This window comes from Podarcis vaucheri (genome assembly GCF_965113315.1).
Source record: "Podarcis vaucheri genome assembly, chromosome: 7".
NCBI lineage: Eukaryota > Metazoa > Chordata > Lepidosauria > Squamata > Lacertidae > Podarcis > Podarcis vaucheri.
This window is the reverse complement of record NC_138765.1, coordinates 93,516,838-93,538,973: the sequence shown is the minus strand read 5'-3', so window position 1 is coordinate 93,538,973 and position 22,136 is coordinate 93,516,838. Positions and strand designations below refer to the sequence as shown.

Sequence of the window (22,136 nt, the reverse complement as noted above, 5' to 3'; positions counted from 1 at the left end):
CGAGGCCCTCCAGTCTCTTTCAGTCCCTCTCCGCCGGTCTTGTTGGTAATCCTTTATGCCAATCGTCACATCTCGAAAGAGTTCTTTCACCATCAATCCAAAGTCTCTTCCCATATCTGCAAACAGCTGCTGAAGAGTTTCCACAAGGCATGAATCTTGAAGGTAATCAAAGTCAGAGTCTATGTGAAGGCCCCAATTATATTTCTTTATTTTAAATTCCTTAATTTCATAGACTCCCAGGGCCTCCACTTTCGTCTTCTGCATCTTTCGTGGATTTATAGTAGATTTGCTCCAATAATCTCCTTGTTTGTATTCCACAGGCGTCAGCTTCTGCTCAGTATTTTCCCACATCACTTCTTCTCTTTCTTGTTTTGTCTTCTCCTCTTCTTTTATTATCATTTCTGGTTCAGCTGTGGATTCTTTCTCATTGAGGTCCTCGTTGCATTCAGCAGGACTACTTGTTTCAGGAGTCAAGGTCATCAATTGTTCACTCATAGCCGTAGTCTGCTCTTGTAAAATTCCGACCAAATAGAACATCCTTTCGATTTCTCCCAGTATCTTTCCATCCACAGCCATTGTAGTTCCACAGAATTCCCTGTAGAGGGAATCTGGTTACTTAGTATTCTTTTCCCCAACAGTCCTTTGTCTTGTTATTGTTTCTTTATTTCCAACAATTTTAGATTAATTGTAACTCTTTTTAATCCAGAGGTAACTTAAGTAGCAATTTTCCACTATTAACAGTCCGTTTGACAGCTTTGACAGCTGTCAAACTCTGCACTTCTTAAACCAGCTCCAAAGCAGGACGCTCCCGGGCCCGGGAGGGGGGGTTGTTTACAACAGAACACAAAACATCCAACACTCCTCTCTCCTGCTCAAAGTTTCCAAATCTTGGAAGTTACTGTCTTTTTTTTTTTTTTTAAACTCACCCTTTACAGGGTGGGCACTCCAGCTTAGTTCTTTTTTCGTTGCTCTAGATCATCTGCAAGGTGGGGGGTGCGGACTTCCTTTTAGCACATCCCCCGATCGTCTCAAATTCAATGGATAAATTTCTTAAAAGCCAAGTCCAAATTACTCACGGGTTGTTTTTTCAGCCGAATTTCAAGGAAGAAAGTCAGCGCTCTCCGGTCATGGCTCGCGGCTTCGCTCAGCAGAGGTAGCGATGGACTCTCAGTGCCACGCCACCCCCCGTATCCCCTCCGCAGCCTTTAAAAAGGCTCTTCGCGAATCAGGGGGGGCGCTTAAGGCACCCGCCGAGTCTTCAGTCCGCAGGCACCGCGCCTGTGGTTTTAAGGGTCCCCGTGTCGCCGGCACGGCAAAGACCCGTCCCCTGCTGAGCCGATTCCCTCCGGAGCTCGGAGGGAATCCGCCATTCCCAGATCGCGTCAACCCCGGAAGTCCTACCATGGCTAAAGTCTTGCCGTGACAGCAACACACAGAACAGGATTTGTACAGTGAAGCCTCTGGTGTTAGAAGACCCAGAAGATGAGGAGGGGGGAGTGATTAAACCACCACCTTACACTCCACCGACAGCCCCTCCAACAACCCCCCCCCAGGCAAAATCAAGAAGCACAGGGAGGCGCTGGTGTAGGGGGAGGAGGACCTGCGAAGGAAGATAGTGAGATGGAAGAAGAGGAAGATGACGAGTTTAGGAAGACACTAGATGATATGAATCAAGGAAAGAAAATGTGGACAGAAAAACAGAAAGAGAGACTAAAGGAGTTTGTAAAGCCATTTGAGGGAGAAGTTGGATGTGAGCCCCTTGTTAGTTGAGGCAGCAGAATGCTGCACCCCTGAAAAGAGGAAGAGATGGCAACGTAAGTGGGGACAGGCGGTGAAGAGAGTTATGTCTCACAGACAGTATGAGAAAACCAGGAAGGATCAGGCAGCCGGAGTAATGCCCCTTCGGAGGGTTTATGATCCGCCAGCCCCTGTCCCAGCTGGACAAGCGGAGGCACCACGGACCTACACGGTCCAGCATATACCCTTTTCAAGTGCAGATGTTTGTAATTGGAGAAATCAGAACCCCTCTTTTGAGGAGAATCCAGCAAAGATCATAAAATTGTTTGAAGGGATTTTTAAAACCTATAATCCCACTTATGATGATGTACAATATCTCCTGGACTCACTACTAACTACAGAAGCATTGCTTGGCCCCTGCATGAGTCAACTAGGGGAATAGAGAAGGATCCTTTTATATGGGGCAGGGAACAGCAGCAGGCTTTTCAGGATCTCAAAGTGGCATTACAACAAGCCCCAGCGCTTGGCATCCCAAACCCCGAGAAGCCTTTTACCCTGTTCATAGATGAAGTCCAGGGGGTAGCCAAGGGAGTCTTATGCCAGAAACTGGAAAATTGGCAGCAACCCGTCGCATACTTGTCAGAGAAGCTAACCCCAACAGAACAGAGGTTGCCCCCCCCCCTTGTATGAGAGCGATTGTGGCAGTGGCCACCCTACCCACAAAGGCAGATAAATTCACGTTTGGACAGGACACCACCTGTGTGACTCCACACGCAGTCCCAGCCTTACTTGACATGAAAGGCACCTATTTCCTATCACAAGCGAAAATGAGGAAGTGCCAGATGCTGTTATTACATTCACGCCTGAAGTTTCAGGTTACCACAGCCCTTAACCCAGCTACCTTATTACAGGTAGGAGAAGGTGGACATGTGAGCCGCCCACTCAGTCTTACCTGTGCCACTGTATTCTGCTCTGGTCAGACCACACCTGGAGTACTGTGTCCAGTTCTGGGCACCACAATTCAAGAAGGACACTGACAAACTGGAACGTGTCCAGAGGAGGGCAACCAAAATGGTCAAAGGCCTGGAAACGATGCCTTATGAGGAACGGCTAAGGGAGCTGGGCATGTTTAGCCTGGAGAAGAGGAGGTTAAGGGGTGATATGATAGCCATGTTCAAATATATAAAAGGATGTCACATAGAGGAGGGAGAAAGGTTGTTTTCTGCTGCTCCGGAGAAGCGGACACGGAGCAATGGATCCAAACTACAAGAAAGAAGATTCCACCTAAACATTAGGAAGAACTTCCTGACAGTAAGAGCTGTTCGATAGTGGAATTTACTGCCAAGGAGTGTGGTGGAGTCTCCTACTTTGGAGGTCTTTAAGCAGAGGCTTGACAACCATATGTCAGGAGTGCTCTGATGGTGTTTCCTGCTTGGCAGGGGGTTGGACTCGATGGCCCTTGTGGTCTCTTCCAACTCTATGATTCTATGATTCTATGATTCTATGCCTGTAACAAAACCCACAAACCAAGTGGTTAATATAATTGGAGCCACAGGTAAATCACAAAAGGCCCCATTTTTGCAGTCTGTTACCTGCTGCCTAGGTGGCCAAGTAGTCCAGCACAAATTTTTGTATATACCAGAGTGTCCCATTCCTTTCTTGGGCCGAGACTTGTTAACAAAATTACAAGCCCAGATTTCCTTCCAACCAATGGGGAAAGTAATGATGACAACTGGACTAGCAGGAGAGTTTTCTTTAGAAATGCCCCTGAGAGAGCATTGGTGCTTGATGATGGTAAAAGAAGAGGAGGGAATCCTCCCTGTTAGCCTGCTTCATGATGTTGACCCTGGACTATGGGCGGAGGATAAAAAACCAATACCCCATCCCACGACAGGCAGCTGAAGGAGTGTGGGTGCATTTGAAGCGATTGCTTCAACATGGAATCTTGAAACAATGCCAATCACAGTGAAACACCCCACTGTTGCCAGTGAAGAAGGAAGATGGTGGGTACCGCATATAGGCCCCAAAGTTCTGGAAAAGTGGAAAGGATGAACAGGATTTTGAAAAACCAGTTGTCCAAATTGACCCAAGAAACCCAGGGTCTAATTGGGTGTCCATGTTGCCCTTGGCTTTGCTTAGAGTCTGTAGTCTCCCATTGAAACGTATTCACTTGTCACCCTTTTGAAGTGATGTTTGGGAGACCGGTTCCTTATGTGCGCATGCTTTCACCTATCCCTGCTCAAGATGTGGAATTGAACAATTATGTACAGTCTCTCTCTCGAGATTCTCTCTCTCAACAGGTGGACCCAGGCCCGAACTCCTTGCGTGACCAGTTTGAGCCAGGTGACGAGGTGTGGATAAGACTGGTCCCAGGCACCACTGCAACCGTGCTGGAAGGGCCCATCTGCTCTCCACACCCACAGCTGTGAAGGTCGCTGGCGTCACCCCTTGGGTCCACCACATTCAAGTGAGGAAAGCTGCTTCAGATTGGACTGTGTCTCAGCATCCTGAAGATCCCCTCCAGTGACGACCGCCTTGCTGATATCACTCCGGAGGCTGATATCTCTACGCACGGTGAAGAATTGGATGGGAGGGGCGCCCGCAGGCAGCGCCCCCAACGTAGACACTTGTTCTCCAGCCAATTTAGAGGCACCACCAGGACTTTTGATATTGGTACTAGAACCCCTTGATATAGTCACCCCGTGTGTCAGGCTGCTCCACGTGGTAGGAGCTTCCGAAGTAAGGTGGGGAGGCACCCCTGAGGCCCGGCAAATAATTGAATACGAATATCAGTGGGCCCTTCAGCAGTAAAGGAATATCAGAAATGACCCCTGAATATTGGTGGGAGGAGCCCTGGCATTCTTGGGGTTGGTGGGTGGGAGTTATCTCAACCGCCCTTGTCATATGGATGTGCATTTTCTTTTGCTGGCATGAGCGTAGCCCATTCTGTCAATAAGTCTAAATGTCTAGTATGCACCCTGCCCCCAACAGATGCCTCGAGTGGACTGCCGCTCCTCCCACTGCCACTTAACCGTTCCACCATCCACAATCTTTCCACCCTCCCAGATTCTCACCTCTGGCCTCAGTGGATCCATCCATCACCCCTCCGTATCCATAGGGTGAATGGGTGGGTCTGTGTGACGCAGGAAAAGAAACCTATTAGTAAAAGAGCAATTGGTGTCTCCCACTGCCATTGCACTTGTGACACCGCAGATGTCACCTCTGTGCAAAGTAAGTTCATATACCCTGGCTGTAATGGCATCTTCCCAGGTGGATGGATGGGGAGGATATTGGCTATGCTGGTGGGCCCAATAATGCTTCTATTGCTTTTCTGCTTCTGTATCCCCTGCTTGGTGCAGTGCATGCAAAACATGTTACAGAGAATGATGTCTAGGATGATGGGACCCTGCATGATTGCTTTAATGAGAGATTATAGACCCATACCCCAGAACGAACCTAAGTATTAGGTTGTTCATAAGAAGAGTAGGGAGTGAAGGGTTAATCTTCATATTAACTACACATAGTGAGTTTCTGCAAAATTTACTTCTGCAAATTGTGGTCAAGCCAGCTACCAGACAGGCTATGGGGCCATTTCCTGCCTTGCGCTTCCTGCTTCAGTAATGCAAGATAAGAATAGACACGTACAAGGGGCTGCTTAGCTAGCAAAAAGGACACGTGTACGAAGGAGAGGGGAGGGACTGCTAAGCAAGCAGAAAAGGCACACGTACAGGGGTAAGACGAGGGAGTGCTTAGCAAGCAATATTGATATGCCCTAAAAGGGAATAAGTGAAAACTTGCCAGCTGATTGGGGAAGTTTTGGGGGAGGTCTGAGAGGTGGGTGAATGCTTTCAGGTATAATAAAGTTTGCTGATGTGTATTACTTTGCAGCCAGATTTCAGAAGTTATTCTGCTGGCTGTCTCTGTGCACAGATTAAACCCTTTTCTCCAAAGAAGAAACTTTCCTGGTGTTATTTTACTCTTTCTTTGGTCCTGGGGACGCGGGCAAAACGATTCCCTGGCGAAATAAGGCTTTAGTTTTTTTAAAAAAAACTTAATAGATTTTCAGCTGAAACCATAGATCTGGCTGATTAGATCTGGCTGAGTCAGACCATTGATCCATCTATCTCATCGCTGCCTACACTGACAGGCAGCAGCTCTCCAGGCTCGCAGGCAGGCAGGCAGTTGGTTTGTTTGTTGGAGCCCTTGGCAAACATGAAAGCTGTACAATTTGCTTATGTGCAAACCCTTTGGTTTTCTTTAAGTAAAAGATGGCCTGAGAGGCGCCTCATGGTTGATCTTGGTTTTACAGTATGCTTGCCCCCCCTCCCCCCACACTTCAGACACCTGCTAAGTCAGTTTGTCCAGAGACAGCAGCAGGACAAAAGGAAATAGCACCTGCACAGCCTGGGCAGCAAAGCCTCTCTGAGGTCGCCTCCAGACTATCAGTACTTTGCTGGAGGTATTCAGCCACATGCTGGGAAATTGAGGTTTGTGCAATTCAAAGGGGAATAAAGTGCTCTGTCACAACAAATCCACTTTTTAAAACAAACAAACAAATGGACTCTTTGCTGTTAGAAAACTGACAAGGAAATGCACTGATAAGTGTGGAATTAATGAATGGTTAAGAGGAAGATGTGCAACCCCAGCACAGGCAAAAAGGGACAAAGGCTTGCTGTCCTATGTCTGCCCCACAACAAATCAGAAAAAATGCTCAGGACACAGACAAAACTGGACATGGACGTTATGCAAGCAAGTCATGCCCCATAAGCAGAGGTCATCCGGAGGAGCTCCAGAGCCACTTTCAGCTTTCTTCAAAGGGAAACAGTGTCCCTCTCGGACCCAGGAGGGGCAGACCCCGCAGAGCAGAGCAGCAGCCTGCATTTAGCACTGAAAACGGCCGTGGGTCCCTTCTCTGCTGCTTAGCTTGACCCTACCCAAATTTGAACTCTTGCATAAGCCTTTGGGAATGGAAACCCCCCTCCCCCCCTTACACTTCTCAAAATGAAAGTAGAGCAGGCAGGTGTCCGAGCAGATGAGATAACCAAGATGCTCTGGCTATAATTAACTGCACACTTCCTATGTGGGACCCTGGCCCAGAGAAGGAGGCCTCTCGAGTCCAGGAGAGGGGAGAGGCAAAGGAGAGCTGGCACCACAGGGAGGAGAGAGATTTGTGAATGGAGGCAGGCTTTGTGCAAAGGCCCTAGAAAGCCACAGCTCAGTGGGAAGAGCACACGGCTGTTGCGTGAACATCATCCCAGGTTTCAATCCCTGGCGTCTCCAGGTGGGCTGGGAAAGGAAAACCCCCCCCCCGATTACTCAGTTATAGAGATGGGTGGACCAATGGTCTGGCTCTCTTTAAGACAGCTTCCTCCATGCCTAAAAGCTAAGTAGGGGCTGCTGACTCTGCATGCAGAAAGACCATCTTCCATTCTGCCCGTCAGTGCAGATAAATATTGAGCTAGATGAAAGAACAGCCTGACTCTGTATGAGACAGAGCCTTATGACCCCATGGTATTCCATGCCAGGACTGGTCCCCCTGGTCTTGAATGGCGGACAACAGCACCAGCCCTGCCATTGGTCAGGGTTAGGCAGCCACCTCAGGCAGCGGGTGCTTGGAGAGGAGGGCAGCCAAGTGATGGAGGACTAAGGGCAAGAGGTTGGAGGGCAGAGGTGTTTGTGCCACGCAGCCGGCCCTGCCCTAGCCTGCTAGCCTACATCACAATGAAGGACGCTGTCCTGTCGTCAGAAGATAAGACGAGCCCTCTGGATCAGGCCAATGGCCCACGTCACCCAGCATTCTCTTCTCCCAATGGCCAACCAAATGCCTATGGGAAGCCTGAGAGCACAGCCACGGTGCGTAGTAGCCATGGAAAGCTTGATCCTCTACTCTTCTTTTAAGGCCATCTCTATTTCCCATGGGAGTGAAGCCCACAGTTCTGCTTGCCCATCCACTTTTTCCAAACCACACATCACCTCTGCCATGTCTCCTGTTAGGGCTCATCCATGCTTCTGCTTGTCCTGTGCTTTCTAGGCATGAGTCCAACCATTTTTGTCTTTGCCGCACCACTTTTCCCCAAAAACCTGCTCTTTAGCACTCTTTAGTCATGGGATGGCACCATCGTCTGCTTCACCTCAGGTAACGAAACATCTTGGGCCATTGCTGGCAGAGACTGTACCCTAAAGGGTTTCTGCTGGTGGCAACATAACCAAGAGGGTTGGGCAGAAGAACTGTCTCCTTGCCACTGCTTGAAAGGGTGGAAATAACTCCACCCATTTTTGCACAGTGAAATATGCAAAGATAGGGTAGACTCTTCCTGGAATGTAGCCAGGGGCCACAAAACGGAGGCGGCAAGTAGAGGGCACTTGTTGTTGTTTAGTCGTTTAGTTGTGTCCGACTCTTCATGACCCCATGGACCAGAGCACGCCAGTCACTTCTGTCTTCCACTGCCTCCCGCAGTTTGGTCAGACTCATGTTTGTAGCCTCAAGCACACTGTCCAACCATCTCGTCCTCTGTCGTCCCCTTCTCCTTGTGCCCTCCATCTTTCCCAACATCAGGGTCTTTTCCAGGGAGTCTTCTCTTCTCATGAGGTGGCCAAAGTACTGGAGCCTCAGCTTCAGGATCTGTCCTTCCAGTGAGCACTCAGGGCTGATTTCCTTAAGGATGGATAGGTTTGATCTTCTTGCAGTCCATGGGACTCTCAAGAGTCTCCTCCAGCACCATAATTCAAAAGCATCAATTCTTCGGCGATCAGCCATCTTTCTGGTCCAGCTCTGACTTCTGTACATCACTACTGGGAAAACCATAGCTTTAACAATACGGACCTTTGTTGGCAAGGTGATGTCTCTGCTTTTTAAGATGCTGTCTAGGTTTGTCATTGCTTTTCTCCCAAGAAGCAGGCATTTTTTAATTTCGTGTAGTCACCATCTGCAGTGATCATGGAGCCCAAGAAAGTAAAATCTCTCACTGCCTCCATTTCTTCCCCTTCTATTCGACAGGAGGTGATGGGCCCAGTAGCCATGATCTTGGGTTTTTTGATGTTGAGCTTCAGACCATATTTTGCGCTCTCCTCTTTCACCCTCATTAAAAGGTTCTTTAATTCCTCCTCACTTTCTGCCATCAAGGTTGTGTCATCTGCATATCTGAGGTTGTTGATATTTCTTCCGGCAATCTTAATTCCAGCTTGGGATTCATCCAGCCCAGCCTTTCGCATGATGAATTCTGCATATAAGTTAAATAAGCAGGGAGACAATATACAGCCTTGTCGTACTCCTTTCCCAATTTTGAACCAGTTGTTCCATATCCAGTTCTAACTGTAGCTTCTTGTCCCACATAGAGATTTCCCAGGAGACAGATGAGGTGATCAGGCACTCCCATTTCTTTAAGAACTTGCCATAGTTTGCTGTGGTCGACACAGTCAAAGGCTTTTGCATAGTCAATGAAGCAGAAGTAGATGTCTTTCTGGAACTCTCTAGCTTTCTCCATAATCCAGGGCATATTGGCAATTTGGTCTCTGGTTCCTCTGCCCCTTCGAAATCCAGCTTGCACTTCTGGGAGTTCTCGGTCCACATACTGCTTAAGCCTGCCTTGTAGAATTTTAAGCATAACCTTGCTAGCATGTGAAATTAGTGCAATTGTGCGGTAGTTGGAGCATTCTTTGGCATTGCCCTTCTTTGGGATTGGGATGTAGACTGATTGGGATTGGGATGTAGACTTCTCGAATCCTCTGGCCACTGCTGAGTTTTCCAAACTTGCTGGCATATTGAGTGTAGCACAGCATCATCTTTTAAAATTTTTAATAGTTCAGCTGGAATATCATCACTTCCACTGGCCTTGTTATTAGCAGTGCTTTCTAAGGCCCATTTGACTTCACTCTCCAGGATGTCTGGCTCAAGGTCAGCAACCACACTACCGGGGGTATAATTCCTCTGTGTATTCTTGCCACCTCTTCTTGATGTCTTCTGCTTCTGTTAAGTCCTTTCCACTTTTGTCCTTTATTATGGTAATCTTTGTACGAAATGTTCCTTTCATATCTCCAATTTTCTTGAACAGATCTCTGGTTTTTCCCATTCTATTGTTTTTCTCTATTTCTTTGCATTGCTCTCTCTTGTCTCTCCTTGCTATTTTTTGGAAATCGGCATTCAATTTCCTGTATCTTTCACTATCTCCCTCACATTTTGCTTGCCTTCTCTCCCCCGCTATTTGTAAGGCCTCGTTGGACAGCCACTTTGCTTTCTTGCATTTCCTTTTCATTGGGATGGTTTTCGTTGCTGCCTCCTGTATAATGTTACAAGCCTCCATCCATAGTTCTCCAGGCACTCTGTCCAGCAAATCTAAATCCTTAAACCTGTTCCTCACTTCCACTGTGTATTCATAAGGGATTTGATTTAGATTGTGTCTTACCGGCCCAGTGGTTTTTCCTACTTTCTTCAGTTTAAGCTTGAATTTTGCTATAAGAAGCTGATGATCTGAGCCACAGTCAGCTCCAGGTCATGTTTTTGCTGACTGTATAGAGCTTCTCCATCTTTGGCTGCAAAATCAATCTGATTTTGATGCTGCCCATCTGGTGATGTTCATGTGTAGGGTCGTTTCTTGTGTTGTTGGAAAAGAGTGTTTGTGATGACCAGCTTGTTCTCTTGGCAGAACTCTATTAGCCTTTGCCCTGCTTCGTTTTGAACTCCGAGGCCAAACTTCCCAGTTGTTCCTTTTATCTCTTGATTCCCTACTTTAGCATTCCAGTCCCCTATAATGAGAAGAATATCCTTCTTCTTTGGTGTCACTTCTATAAGGTGTTGTAAGTCTTCATAGAATTGGTCAATTTCAGTTTCTTCAGCACCAGTAGTTGGTGCATAAACTTGGATTACTGTGATGTTAAAAGGTCTGCCATGGATTCGTATCAAGATCATTCTATCATTTTTGAGATTGAATCCCAGTACAGCTTTCGCCACTCTTTTGTTGACTATGAGGGCCACTCCATTTCTTTTACGGGATTCTTGCCCCCAGTAGTAGATATGATGGTCATCCGAACTGAATTCACCCATTCCCGTCCATTTTAGTTCACTGATGCCCAGGATGTCAATATTTATTCTTGCCATCTCATTTTTGACCACACCCAACTTACCCAGGTTCATGGTTCTTACATTCCAGGTTCCTATGCAATATTGTTCTCTACAGCATTGGACTTGCCTTTCGCTTCCAGGCATATCTGCAACTGAGCAACCTTTCGGCTTTGGCCCAGCCGCTTCATCAGCTCTGAATCTACTTGTACTTGTCCTCTGCTCTTCCTCAGTAGCATGTTGGACGCCTTCCAACCTGAGGGGCTCATCTTCCAGCGTCATAACTTTTATATGCCTGTTGTCTTTGTCCATGGAGTTTTCTTAGCAGGGATACTGGAATGGCTTGCTGGTTCCTCCTCCAGGTGGATCACATTTGGTCAAAACTCTCCACCTTGACTTGTCCGTCTTGGGTGGCCCTGCATGGCATAGTTCATAGCTTCTCTGAGTTGTTCAAGCCCCTTTGCCACGGCAAGGCAGTGATCCATGAAGGGGTACTAGATCCATTCTAAAGTGACAATCAAAGCTCTCTCAGCTTTGGGTACTAGCCCTAACTTTGCGGTGGAAAGCCCACTTTGCAAACAGAAGGTTCCACGTTCAACTCTTGGTATCTCCAGGTAAAAGGGTCAGGAAGCAGGTGATGACAGCAAGCTGCTGTACACTGAGCCAGATTCCTGTTTTGGTTAGCTCACTATGGTCTACATGAGGTTTGGCTATCCTGCAGCCCTCGAGATGTTGCTAGACTACAACTTCCAATTCCTTGACCAGTGGCCAAGCTAGATGGGGCTGATCGGAGTTTGAGTCCAGCAACATTTAGAAGGCCACAGGGCAGCTCCCCATAATCCACACTGGCTGGCAGCAGTTTTCCGGGGTTTCAGAGAAGAATCTTCCCCAGCCTGGCCTGGAGATGCCGGGGTTGTATCAGGGACCTTGTGCAAGCCAATCTGATGCTCTGCTACTGAGCTCCATTCCTTCTCCTAAGAAGGGAATCATAGAATCATAGAATCATAGAATCATAGAATCATAGAATCATAGAATCATAGAGTTGGAATAGACCACAAGGACCACCGAGTCCAACCCCCTGCCAAGCAGGAAACACCATCAGAGCACTCCTGACATATGGTTGTCAAGCCTCTGCTTAAAGACCTCCAAAGTAGGAGACTCCACCACACTCCTTGGCAGTAAATTCCACTGTCGAACAGCTCTTACTGTCAGGAAGTTCTTCCTAATGTTTAGGTGGAATCTTCTTTCTTGTAGTTTGGATCCATTGCTCCGTGTCCGCTTCTCTGGAGCAGCAGAAAACAACCTTTCTCCCTCCTCTATGTGACATCCTTTTATATATTTGAACATGGCTATCATATCACCCCTTAACCTCCTCTTCTCCAGGCTAAACATGCCCAGCTCCCTTAGCCGTTCCTCATAAGGCATCGTTTCCAGGCCTTTGACCATTTTGGTTGTCCTCCTCTGGACACGTTCCAGTTTGTCAGTGTCCTTCTTGAACTGTGGTGCCCAGAATTGGACACAGTACTCCAGGTGAGGTCTGACCAGAGCAGAATACAGTGGCACTATTACTTCCCTTGATCTAGATGCTATACTCCTATTGATGCAGCCCAGAATTGCATTGGCTTTTTTAGCTGCCGCGTCACACTGTTGGCTTCTGCCTGAGGCTGATCGGCGCTGGAGTTCAGCAACATCTGGGGAACATCATGTCTTGCTATCCCTGCAGCACATGGACAAATAGAGGGACCGGCTTCCCATATTCCTAAAAAGTGACAACCTCTAAGGCCAGCAGAAGGCATTTGGGTGCATGTGGCAGAAAATCCAAATGGCAGCCTCACCACTGCCAATTAGCATTTGGCACAAACCAATCCAGCCTCTTTGGGTCATTCATAAAATGGCCCTTTCATGTTCCAGAATGACGTGTCCAGATCCCTTCCGTCCTCTGTTTTATTCCACTGATACCTGGTCAACCACTATTACCATTTTGAGTATTTAGGAGAAATGGTGCTAGCCTGCAGACCAGGGGTAGGGAACCTTTTGCAGCCAAAGGGCCGCATTCTCTTCCAGGCAATCTTCTGGAGGCCACATGCCAGTGTTGGGCAAGCCAGAGGAAAACATGGGTACAGCAACAAATTAAAACTTTACTTTTGTACAGTAGTATAGCTTATACACCCCTCCCCCACCCCACCCCCTCTGAGGCAAGCCAGAGTTGACAACAAGCAATCCAGGAGGGTGAGAAGCAAGGCCTGAGGATGGTGTGACCTGGGAAGAGAGGCCGTGGCCGGGAGGGGATCTGGTCTGAAGAAGGTCCCCAGGAGTCTGAAGGGGCACGGGACTTCCCTGGTATCTGAGGTTCTCCATCATGATGCACACCCTTCCAGCACAGAAATACAGGCACTTGCCATATACAAAGTCAGACAGTCGGTCAATCTAGCTCTGTATTGGCTACACTGACTGGCAGGGACTCTCTAAAGCTTCAGACAGTCTCTCCTAGCTTTCCCTGGAGATGCCAGGGATTGAACCAGGGACCTTCTGAATGCAAAGCAGATGCTCTACCTCTGAGCTATAGCCCTTAGTTTCTCACCACCACCACACGTGCGCATCAAAATCATCTCTTTGAGCTTCAGCTGCTCTTTACAAAGTGCAGGAGGGTCCCCTGCAAATCAGGTGGGAGGGATGGAGGGAGGGTGCTCGGATAGTGAGTGATCCTTGGGCCATTATAAGTACCCAAGAGAAGGCCTCTGATGCCAGCATCTGTGAGATTCTGGCAGGTGTGCCACCCTGATATTGTTCTGGCATCACGAAGCCCCACAATGGCAAATGTGGGAGAAGGCCTTCTGCAAGTGAACGGTCTACCTCTTACAGGCCTATGGGATGCATCCATCTCCGGGGGCCTCAAACATTTTGGCTGGCCTCGATAGAAGCCACTGCTTGTGGGTCAACGATGACCACTCCATCCTGCTCTTCATCCAAGTCCTCTGGCACCTGCAAAGGACTCAGGAGAAGACAGCAACCAGGCTCTCCCTTCGCTTCAGATTCTTTCAGAAGTGGCAGGAATCTCTCCAGCTGCTTCTGAGTATCTCCAAAGGCTGTGGCGTAAAGAGAAATGCGGAGGTGTGGGGAGAGAGAGCTTGGTCCCACCCGCACCTATCAGAGTATGCTAGAGCCCTTGGGGGAAGGCAGTCTCTGGCCCTAGGAGGAGGAGCATCCCAATTTCCCTTTATTTCACTAGTTTTTCCAGCTCCAAGTTCTCCGCATTTCTGCATCAGTTTGCAATTTTTTAAAAAAGATTCTTCATGAAAATTCATCAGCATTTTAATATATATATATTACTGTTACACAATTTGTATATACCACTTTGTATATATGCATCATATGAATAATTGTATGCAATTTTGTCTAACAAAATTTGCAAACAAATTTTTCTACCACAATGCATTTTTTGTATATTAGTCTTACTAATATATGCATTTACATGCACACTTTCACGTATGTAAGTATGCATCGTGGTACACATTATTTGTCTGGGGAACTGCATTGCAAACTGCCGGTGTGTTTTGGTTTGTGATTTGTTTCAGGAAGCTGAAGTTTCCATGTAAATCACGCACCTCTCCTGCCCCCAAGTTCTCTGCAATGCACAGAGGAGGGGGTGTCCCTCACTTTGCGCTGGGCAACCACAGGGTAGGATGGCTTGCAGTTCAGCCATCTGAAGGCAAACACACAGATTGCACGCCATCGCTGAGGCTTACTGGAACAGCTGCAACCAAGGAACACTGGACCCTCCCTCCATGCAGAGTAGTGAGTGTGGCCCCACAAAGGGTGACTGCGAGAGAGAGAGATGGTGGAAAGAGGACTAGGGAAAAGCTCACTAAACTTGGACAGAGGAGGACATCGGTTTGCTTGTTTTCCCCGTGTAGAAATGGATTTAGGAGCTTGTCTAAGACAAGTCTTGTGTGCCCTTCTGCTGGAGGACAAGACTCTGCAGCTGCCACCACCCTCTGGCCTGAACTTTACATGTTGTCCTAAGGTCCAAACCACTAGGCAGAGCCAAAAGGGAATTTCTCACTCCAGAGGCCTGTAAGGCAACTCAGAAATGGTGAAAGGGTGGCTTGGTATGTCAGCTGGGGGGGGGGGAGAGAGATGGACTCTCCCCTTCTGTGTGAGCTTTCCCCTGCCCTCGAGAGACACATAAATAAGTACATGTGAAGCAACATGCAAACTGAACTTTGAGGGCTGAAATGCTACCCCACCTCCCCCCCCCCCCCGTTCTGACAGGCAGGCAATTTCCAGAGCAAGAGAAGCAGGGCGGGGGGGGGGGGTGAAGCAGAGGGACAGGAGGCTTTGTGCGAAGGAAAAGCACATTTTATACTCACAGCACTGCCTGGCCCAGACTTCCCTTGCCGTGCTGCCATAGCCCAGCGCTTGAGCCGAAACCTGAGCCCAGCTTCAATCTCTCCCTCTCTCGCTCTTCCTCCCTTAGCTATTCCCCACCTTTGGGTAAGCCGGAAAGTTGCATTGCATCCTGTCTAAAAATATAGGCTGCCTTCCTCCTGCCTCTGTGGCCACTGCAGGGTGAGCCAGATGCTAATGGAAGATGTTCCGCTTCTCCTTCTTCTTCTTGCCATCATTATGTCAGGCAGGGATATTTAATAGCTGCCTGACTCTCAGCAACAAGTGGCTGCTGGCTGCCAACCCACTGGCGGCGGGGGGTGCCAGCAGAGATGCAGGTGCCAGGGCCTCAGGGGGAATGCCAGTCAGCAGGCAGGGGAATCAATGGGTGGCAAGCTTGCCACAAGCAAAACAGAGCCAGGCCAAGGCATTCTGGTGCCTAAAGCAGGGGCAGGCAAGGGGCTCCGCTCTTGTCCAGGGGAGACTCTCCTGCACAAACAGGGATGGGCAAACTCGGTCAATTTTGGCGTCTCCCAACTCCTTTTCCCGATTTCTTCAGTGTAGTTCCCCACATTTACACATCAGTTTTTGATCCATTTATTCTTTAAGTTTCTGCTTAGAGTTTCTCCTAATGTACACATTTTTGCAAGCATTCCCCCCCTAATATAATGTGTTTTTAATGTCCTTAAAATATGCATTTGTAGGCAATACTCCCCCCACCCCCAAGCACTACTGGGTCAAGTTGGTACTAACTTATACAGCTCAAGACTAAGTTACTTGAAATTTATCCCTTTTATCCCCAGTAGATCACTGTGGTCTGAGAAAAAGCTTCTCCTGCAAGTTCCGAAGATCCCACAAGCGGTTATTCTGCAGTACCTCAGAGCAGGGCTTTTAGTGTTGCTGCTCATGTTCTGTGGAACAGCATTCCTGTCCAGATGTGACAGGAACCCACAAACTGCACTTTCCAGCTGAAGACGTTTTTCTTCCAACAGACTGTCTCACCTTGACTCTCTGCCACAGCTGTCAGCTCTGTACTGTTTTTAAGTTTAACTGCCATTATTTCCTGTGCTGTTTTAAACTGTTTTGGGGCTGATTTTATTGTATTTTTACATTGCCATGAAATGTATGTACAAGGAGATAATAACAACAACACTGGCCTGTGAGTGCTCCAGTTGGAGAACAGCCCTTACCAAAGGTGTCATGGGCTTTGAAGACACTCGAACTCAGGACGCAAGGGAGAAATGTGCTAAGAGGAAGGCACGCTTGGCAAAGCCACACCGTGATCAACTCCCCCTGGAAACCATTGTCCCCACTGTAGAAGGACGTGTGGATCCAGAATTGGCCTCCACAGTCACTTACGGGCTCATTGTTAAAACCGTGTTCGTGGAAGACAATCTTACTCGGCTACGAGTGATCGCCAAAGAAAGAAAGAAAGAAAGAAAGAAAGAAAGAAAGAAAGAAAGGTTTTTAATTTAACTGCCATTATTTCCTGTGCTGTTTTAAACTGCTTTTGTGCTGGTTTTATTGTATTTTGTACATTGGCATGAAATGTACATACAATGAGATCACCATCATCATCATCATCTTTGTATGCATTGTATGCTCCTTTCCTCCAAGCTCCAGGTGGCATACATGTTTCTCGCACTCCCTTGCCATCACCCAGCAGTTCCACCCAACTCCACATAATTCTGCACTGGACTGATAAGGAAAGGTTCTAGAGAATTCCACCTTTCATGAAGCAGACAAATTTATCAGCTACAAGACGTCTGGTCCTGTACTCAGCATGTGTGTCAAGTTGCCGGTTTTTGGACTGCATCAAAGAGCAGGCGCTCACCACAGACCCATTGAGTTCAAAGGCCAAAACTCCAAAGAGGCATCTGGCTGGATGCTGGGCAAGACGGCTGCATCCAGAAGGGCTCTTCTTGCGTTCTTTACCCCAAGCTCTTCTGAATGGTGCCTGGTGCAAAAGACACACACCCAGAATGAAAGAATCCTGAGCCCCAAACTGTGGTTTGAGTAACGAGAAGCTGAGATCACAGCCCTACTGTACAAAAATCCAGTCTAAAATAAAGCTAGAAGTCAGAACAACCCACTTCCAGAGCAAAGCCAACTCCTGCCGCCTGTTCTGGCAAAATGCACAGCTTCTCATGCGTCTCCCAAGAGACAACAGCCATCTTCCCATCAGGAAGTTGCCTGACGCCTAACCCAGCCCACCCAAGAGCAGAGGACAGTGCCTTATTCAGAGTCAGACCATTTCCCCACTGAGCTCAGTACTGCCTACACTGGCTGGCAGTGGCTCTCCAGGTTTTACGCAGGGAGTCTTTTGCAGCTGGACCAGGAGATGCGGAGACTAAAGCTGCTGGGACCTTCTGCATGCAAAGCAGATGCTCCCCCTGAGCTAAGGCTCTTCCGCTTTCTCTATGCCGCTTTCTGCTCACAGACAACTAGCCCATGGATCTAGCCTGGAACCAGCCGCTTCCTTTCGTCTGCAGGCTCAGAAGTGCATCCTGATGTGGGCTCTTATGTCTTAGCACCAAGCCATCTTCCTCAAACCAAGAAAACTCAACACTTCCACCTAATGGCAAAATGGTGCCTCTACAGTCAAGACCCCTCAAGCACCAGTGTGGCTTGGCGCATTGCTAAGTGTCATCTCATCCCTGGCCAAGATTTCACGGCTGCCTGCTCTGCAGGTCTTTTCCTTGAGTCTCGTGCTGTTCTTTCCCCCTCGCCCCAGCTTCCAAAATCAGAATTACTCCACAAGTATCCATCAGTTGCTGCTGTTTTATTTCTTGCCAGCAGAATTAAGAAATGAGCCTGATGTTAGATTAGACACGGGCATTTGACTGAAGATCCCTCTAATGCACTTAGCCGTTTTCACAAAGCAGGAGAAGCAAACGTAAAGAGAGAGACAGGAAAACAGGAGGATAGATCCCTGGTGGAGACCCTGCCCCAAGGACCTTATAGTTTAAAGCAAGAAGGAACAGCAACAAGGGATGAATGCAAGCAGAGGCAGCCAAGCGTACTTAGGTTTTTGTTAATCTTCAAAGCCATAATGGGAATTGTTCATTAACTCCTCATGGCTATGAACTGCTAAAGCTGCTTGAAACTGAATCTGACCCTTGGACCCTCCAGCCTCCATCAACATGCTGCCCTGAGGATGCTTTGGGTGACAAGTCCCATCAGCGCCAGCCAGCAGGGACTTCCTGGTCCACAGCTGAGACTCTCAGTCAGCAGTTCTGTGTGCACTTGCCCGGGAGTAAGCCCCACTGAACACAGGGAGATAGTTGGAAGTACAACAGCAGGGACTATTCAGTTTGTGTGACTTATGGGGTTAATTCTGTTGCTGGTGTGGCTGGAAGCAGACTTTGACTGGCTGGAGATTTTAGTCTGTTGGGAGTTAGCAGTTTCTCCCTGGATTATGTCTGCTTTATTCCAGCTACTTTGCTAACAGAGACTAATGTCTGGAGACACATGCCTAGGATTGCAGCATTTGCTACTACATTGCATCCACTCTATACAGTGGTACCTCAGGTTAAGAACTTAACTCGTTCCGGAGGTCCGTTCTTAACCTGAAACTGTTCTTAACCTGAAGCACCACTTTAGCTAATAGGGCCTCCCGCTGCTGCCGTGTCGCTGCTGCGCAAGAGGCTTGACAACCATATGTCAGGAGTGCTCTGATGGTGTTTCCTGCTTGGCAGGGGGTTGGACTCGATGGCCCTTGTGGTCTCTTCCAACTCTATGATTCTATGATTCTATGTTTAGCCTGGAGAAGAGGAGGTTAAGGGGTGATATGATAGCCATGTTCAAATATATAAAAGGATGTCACATGGAGGAGGGAGAAAGGTTGTTTTCTGCTGCTCCAGAGAAGCGGACACGGAGCAATGGATCCAAACTACAAGAAAGAAGATTCCACCTAAACATTAGGAAGAACTTCCTGACAGTAAGAGCTGTTCGACAGTGGAATTTGCTGCCAAGGAGTGTGGTGGAGTCTCCTACTTTGGAGGTCTTTAAGCAGAGGCTTGACAACCATATGTCAGGAGTGCTCTGATGGTGTTTCCTGCTTGGCAGGGGGTTGGACTCGATGGCCCTTGTGGTCTCTTCCAACTCTATGATTCTATGATTCTGTTCTCATTCTGAAGCAAAATTCTTAACCCGGGGTACTATTTCTGGGTTAGCGGAGTTTGTAACCTGAAGCGTCTGTAACCTGAAACGTCTGTAACCCGAGGTACCACTGTAGTTAATAAGTCTTATGTAAACTGCTTGGTGAGATCCACCTGAAAAGCAGTATATAAATATGGCAAATAAATAATAACAAATCACACCAAGCAGGGGAGGGACATTTAGGAACACAGGAGGAGCCTGTCTTATACTGGATCAGACCACTGGTCTATCTAGCTCAGTATTGTCTGAGCAGCAGTGCTTCTTTCAGGCAGGTGACACTCTGAGCCCCACCTGGAGATGCCAGGGACTGATCCTGGGACCTTCTGAATGGAAGGCAGAGGCTCTGCTGCTGAGATAGGACCAGGGCTATTTATCCAGAAAAAGAGGTACCAGAACTCACCAGGAACTTGATGGCGCCCACCAGAGAGGGGCTGGAACCTCTAGCGAGTTCTAGGCTCGTGACTCTAGTGAGCTCTGGATATGGCCCTTCCCTGGCAGTGTGATTCTTTTCCTGGAGGGCGTCAATGGCTGCTATTGCTTTGTCCCATCTCCACGGCTGGAGGCAGGATGCCTCTGGGCACCAGTTGCTGGGAATCATAAGCAGGGAAAGGCCCTGCCTGCCTCGCCCTCCATAAAGGAGTCTAACCCTCCTTGAAAGCCATCCACGTGGATGGCCATCATCCTCAGCTTGGCTGGATCAGCCCAATGGTCCGTCTAGCACAGCATCTTCTTCTCAGAATGGCCAGCCAGATGCCCAGGGAAAGTCCCAAAGGGCTCAGAGGCAGATCACGTTCAACAGGAGAGAGAGAGAGAGAAGCCACCATGGTTGGAAGCCACTGCCATCCTTCATTAAAAGAATTCATGTGTCTGCCGATTGCCACAGGCAACACACACATGCATGCACACACAGTTAAAAACGTGTGTGCGAGAGACTGTCACACATGACGTTCTACATCAGTCTCGTCCCCTGCAGATGTTTTGGATGAGCAGAAGCTGTAGTCCAAAACATCAGGAGGACCCAAGGCTGGTGAATGCTTGCCTGTTTCCTGCACAGACGAGCCTCTTGTGTTGGCTTTGCAATACGTGAAATGCCTCTTGTTTCCAACAAAGCTGAAAGAGAGCAGCCAACAGAGCTTTCTCCTAACCTCCTGGCTTCCTTTCTGCCATCCCCTCTGCCAGCTGAAACCTTCATATAGCTCCCTCTGATGAACCATCTTGATCTCCCACTTTTAGCAAATTTGATGGTGGGAAAAACGAGTTTTGAACAGGCCGGGCAGCTACTGGCAAGGAGGCCTGTTTCCAGAAACACAAAACTCCTTTGCTGCAATTTGATACAAATGCTGAAGCTGCTCGGGCAGCAAAGTGGGGGGAACTTAGCTTTAGAAAGAGCCAGCCTCCGAGAGTAAGGCTCTGTGACAGCTGGGGTCACTAAGGATAGTCTCACTGTGGCGCATCCGAGGATGGCCCCTGACCACCTGCCCCAGGGGCTGGCACCAAAGTCACAGCCACCGTTCTGTGCGCAGGAGCACACTTGTGAGGCCCCTCAGACGGACTGGATGAGCTGGGGCAGAGGCTCAGAATGTTCCGTTGCTCACAGAATCTAGCAGCTTGCAGTCCAACTTTTGTGAGGCGAGGGAAAGTGGTCCATTTGGCTGGGAATTAAAACCTCACACAATGGGAAGCTGAGGAACTAGGGAGAAGTCTCAGAATGTAGGGAACCTAAGGAGTATGAGCGAAGAGTCTGAGAGGAAGTACACAGAGCAGGAAGAACTGGAAAAGAGAAGCCTGAAGGGAGGGTGGTTGGAAGATGGGGGAAAGGGCACCAAAGCAAGAAACCCAAAGAAGAAACCTCACAGCACAAACTCAGGAAGGAGCTTTAATTTATTTATTGTCTTTTTACCCCATCTTTTCTCCACAGAGTTCAATGTGTTGCATATGTCTTGTGTCTTCATCCCCACATTTTATCCTCACAACAATCATATGAGGAAGGCTAGGCTGAGAAAGTGTGACTGGCCCAAGGCCCCCTTGTGAATTTCGGGTGGCTGAGGGAGGATTCGAATCTTGGTCTCTCAGGTCCTAGTCCAACACTCTGACCCAGCCTTTCTCAACCTTAGGTTCCCAGACATTGTTGGACTACAACTCCCATGATCCACAGCCAGCAGCGGCAGCAATCAGGGATGATGTGAGTGCTAGTCCAACAACATCTGGGAACGGAGGGCTGAGCAAGGCTCCTCTAGCCGCTCCACAACACAGGCTTCGTATGCCCTGGTTGGGGCAGGGGGCGTCTTAAGAGACAAGGCACTTCAAGGAAGTTGGGGCAAAGCCGGCAGTGGCCCAGAAAGCAGGCATGCAAAGGAGCTTGGGAGTCAGGGAACTGAAGAAAGGAGTAACCAAAGGGAAAGGAGGGGTGGGGGGAGGTGTCTGCGGAATCTGTGTATCGGGCCCAGGGAAAGGAGGGGATCTGAATAATTAGCAGGAAATATGTAGGCAAGAGAAGAAGGAGGAGGAGGAGGAGGAGGAGAGTGCCAGTCCAAAACATCTGGACTAGAGAAGGCTGGTAACGTTAATCAGTCTTCAGCACCACGCAGAAGTGTGTGCAGGAGCCGCCCTCACACCCAAAAGCTCCTAGAACTTTGATAAGGAGTTCTTGCTCATTATCTCTGAGCAGCAAACCTGACATGGGTGGCACTTTCCAAATAGCAAGGTAAGGAGATGCTCCAGAAGGCCACAGCAACCTGGGCCAATAGCCGGATCCCAGAAAATGGGGCCCCTCCTGCAGGAGGTAAGGCAGCCATGG

At 48.5% G+C, this 22,136-nt stretch overlaps 1 protein-coding gene across 11 annotated transcripts in view; it reads right to left on the bottom strand.

Annotated features, from left to right (window-relative positions):
- ANK1 (ankyrin 1) overlaps positions 1-22,136 on the bottom strand; it is a 189,089-nt gene that overhangs the window by 109,457 nt on the left and 57,496 nt on the right. The window contains exon 1 of one of the 11 annotated variants that reach the window (XM_082229693.1): positions 15,163-15,216. The exons of the other annotated variants lie outside the window; for them this stretch is intronic. Within the exon in view, the coding sequence (XP_082085819.1) occupies positions 15,163-15,201 (39 nt within the window). The 5' untranslated portion in view covers positions 15,202-15,216. Of the gene's footprint in view, positions 1-15,162; positions 15,217-22,136 lie in introns of those variants that run through there. 11 annotated transcript variants of the gene reach the window in all.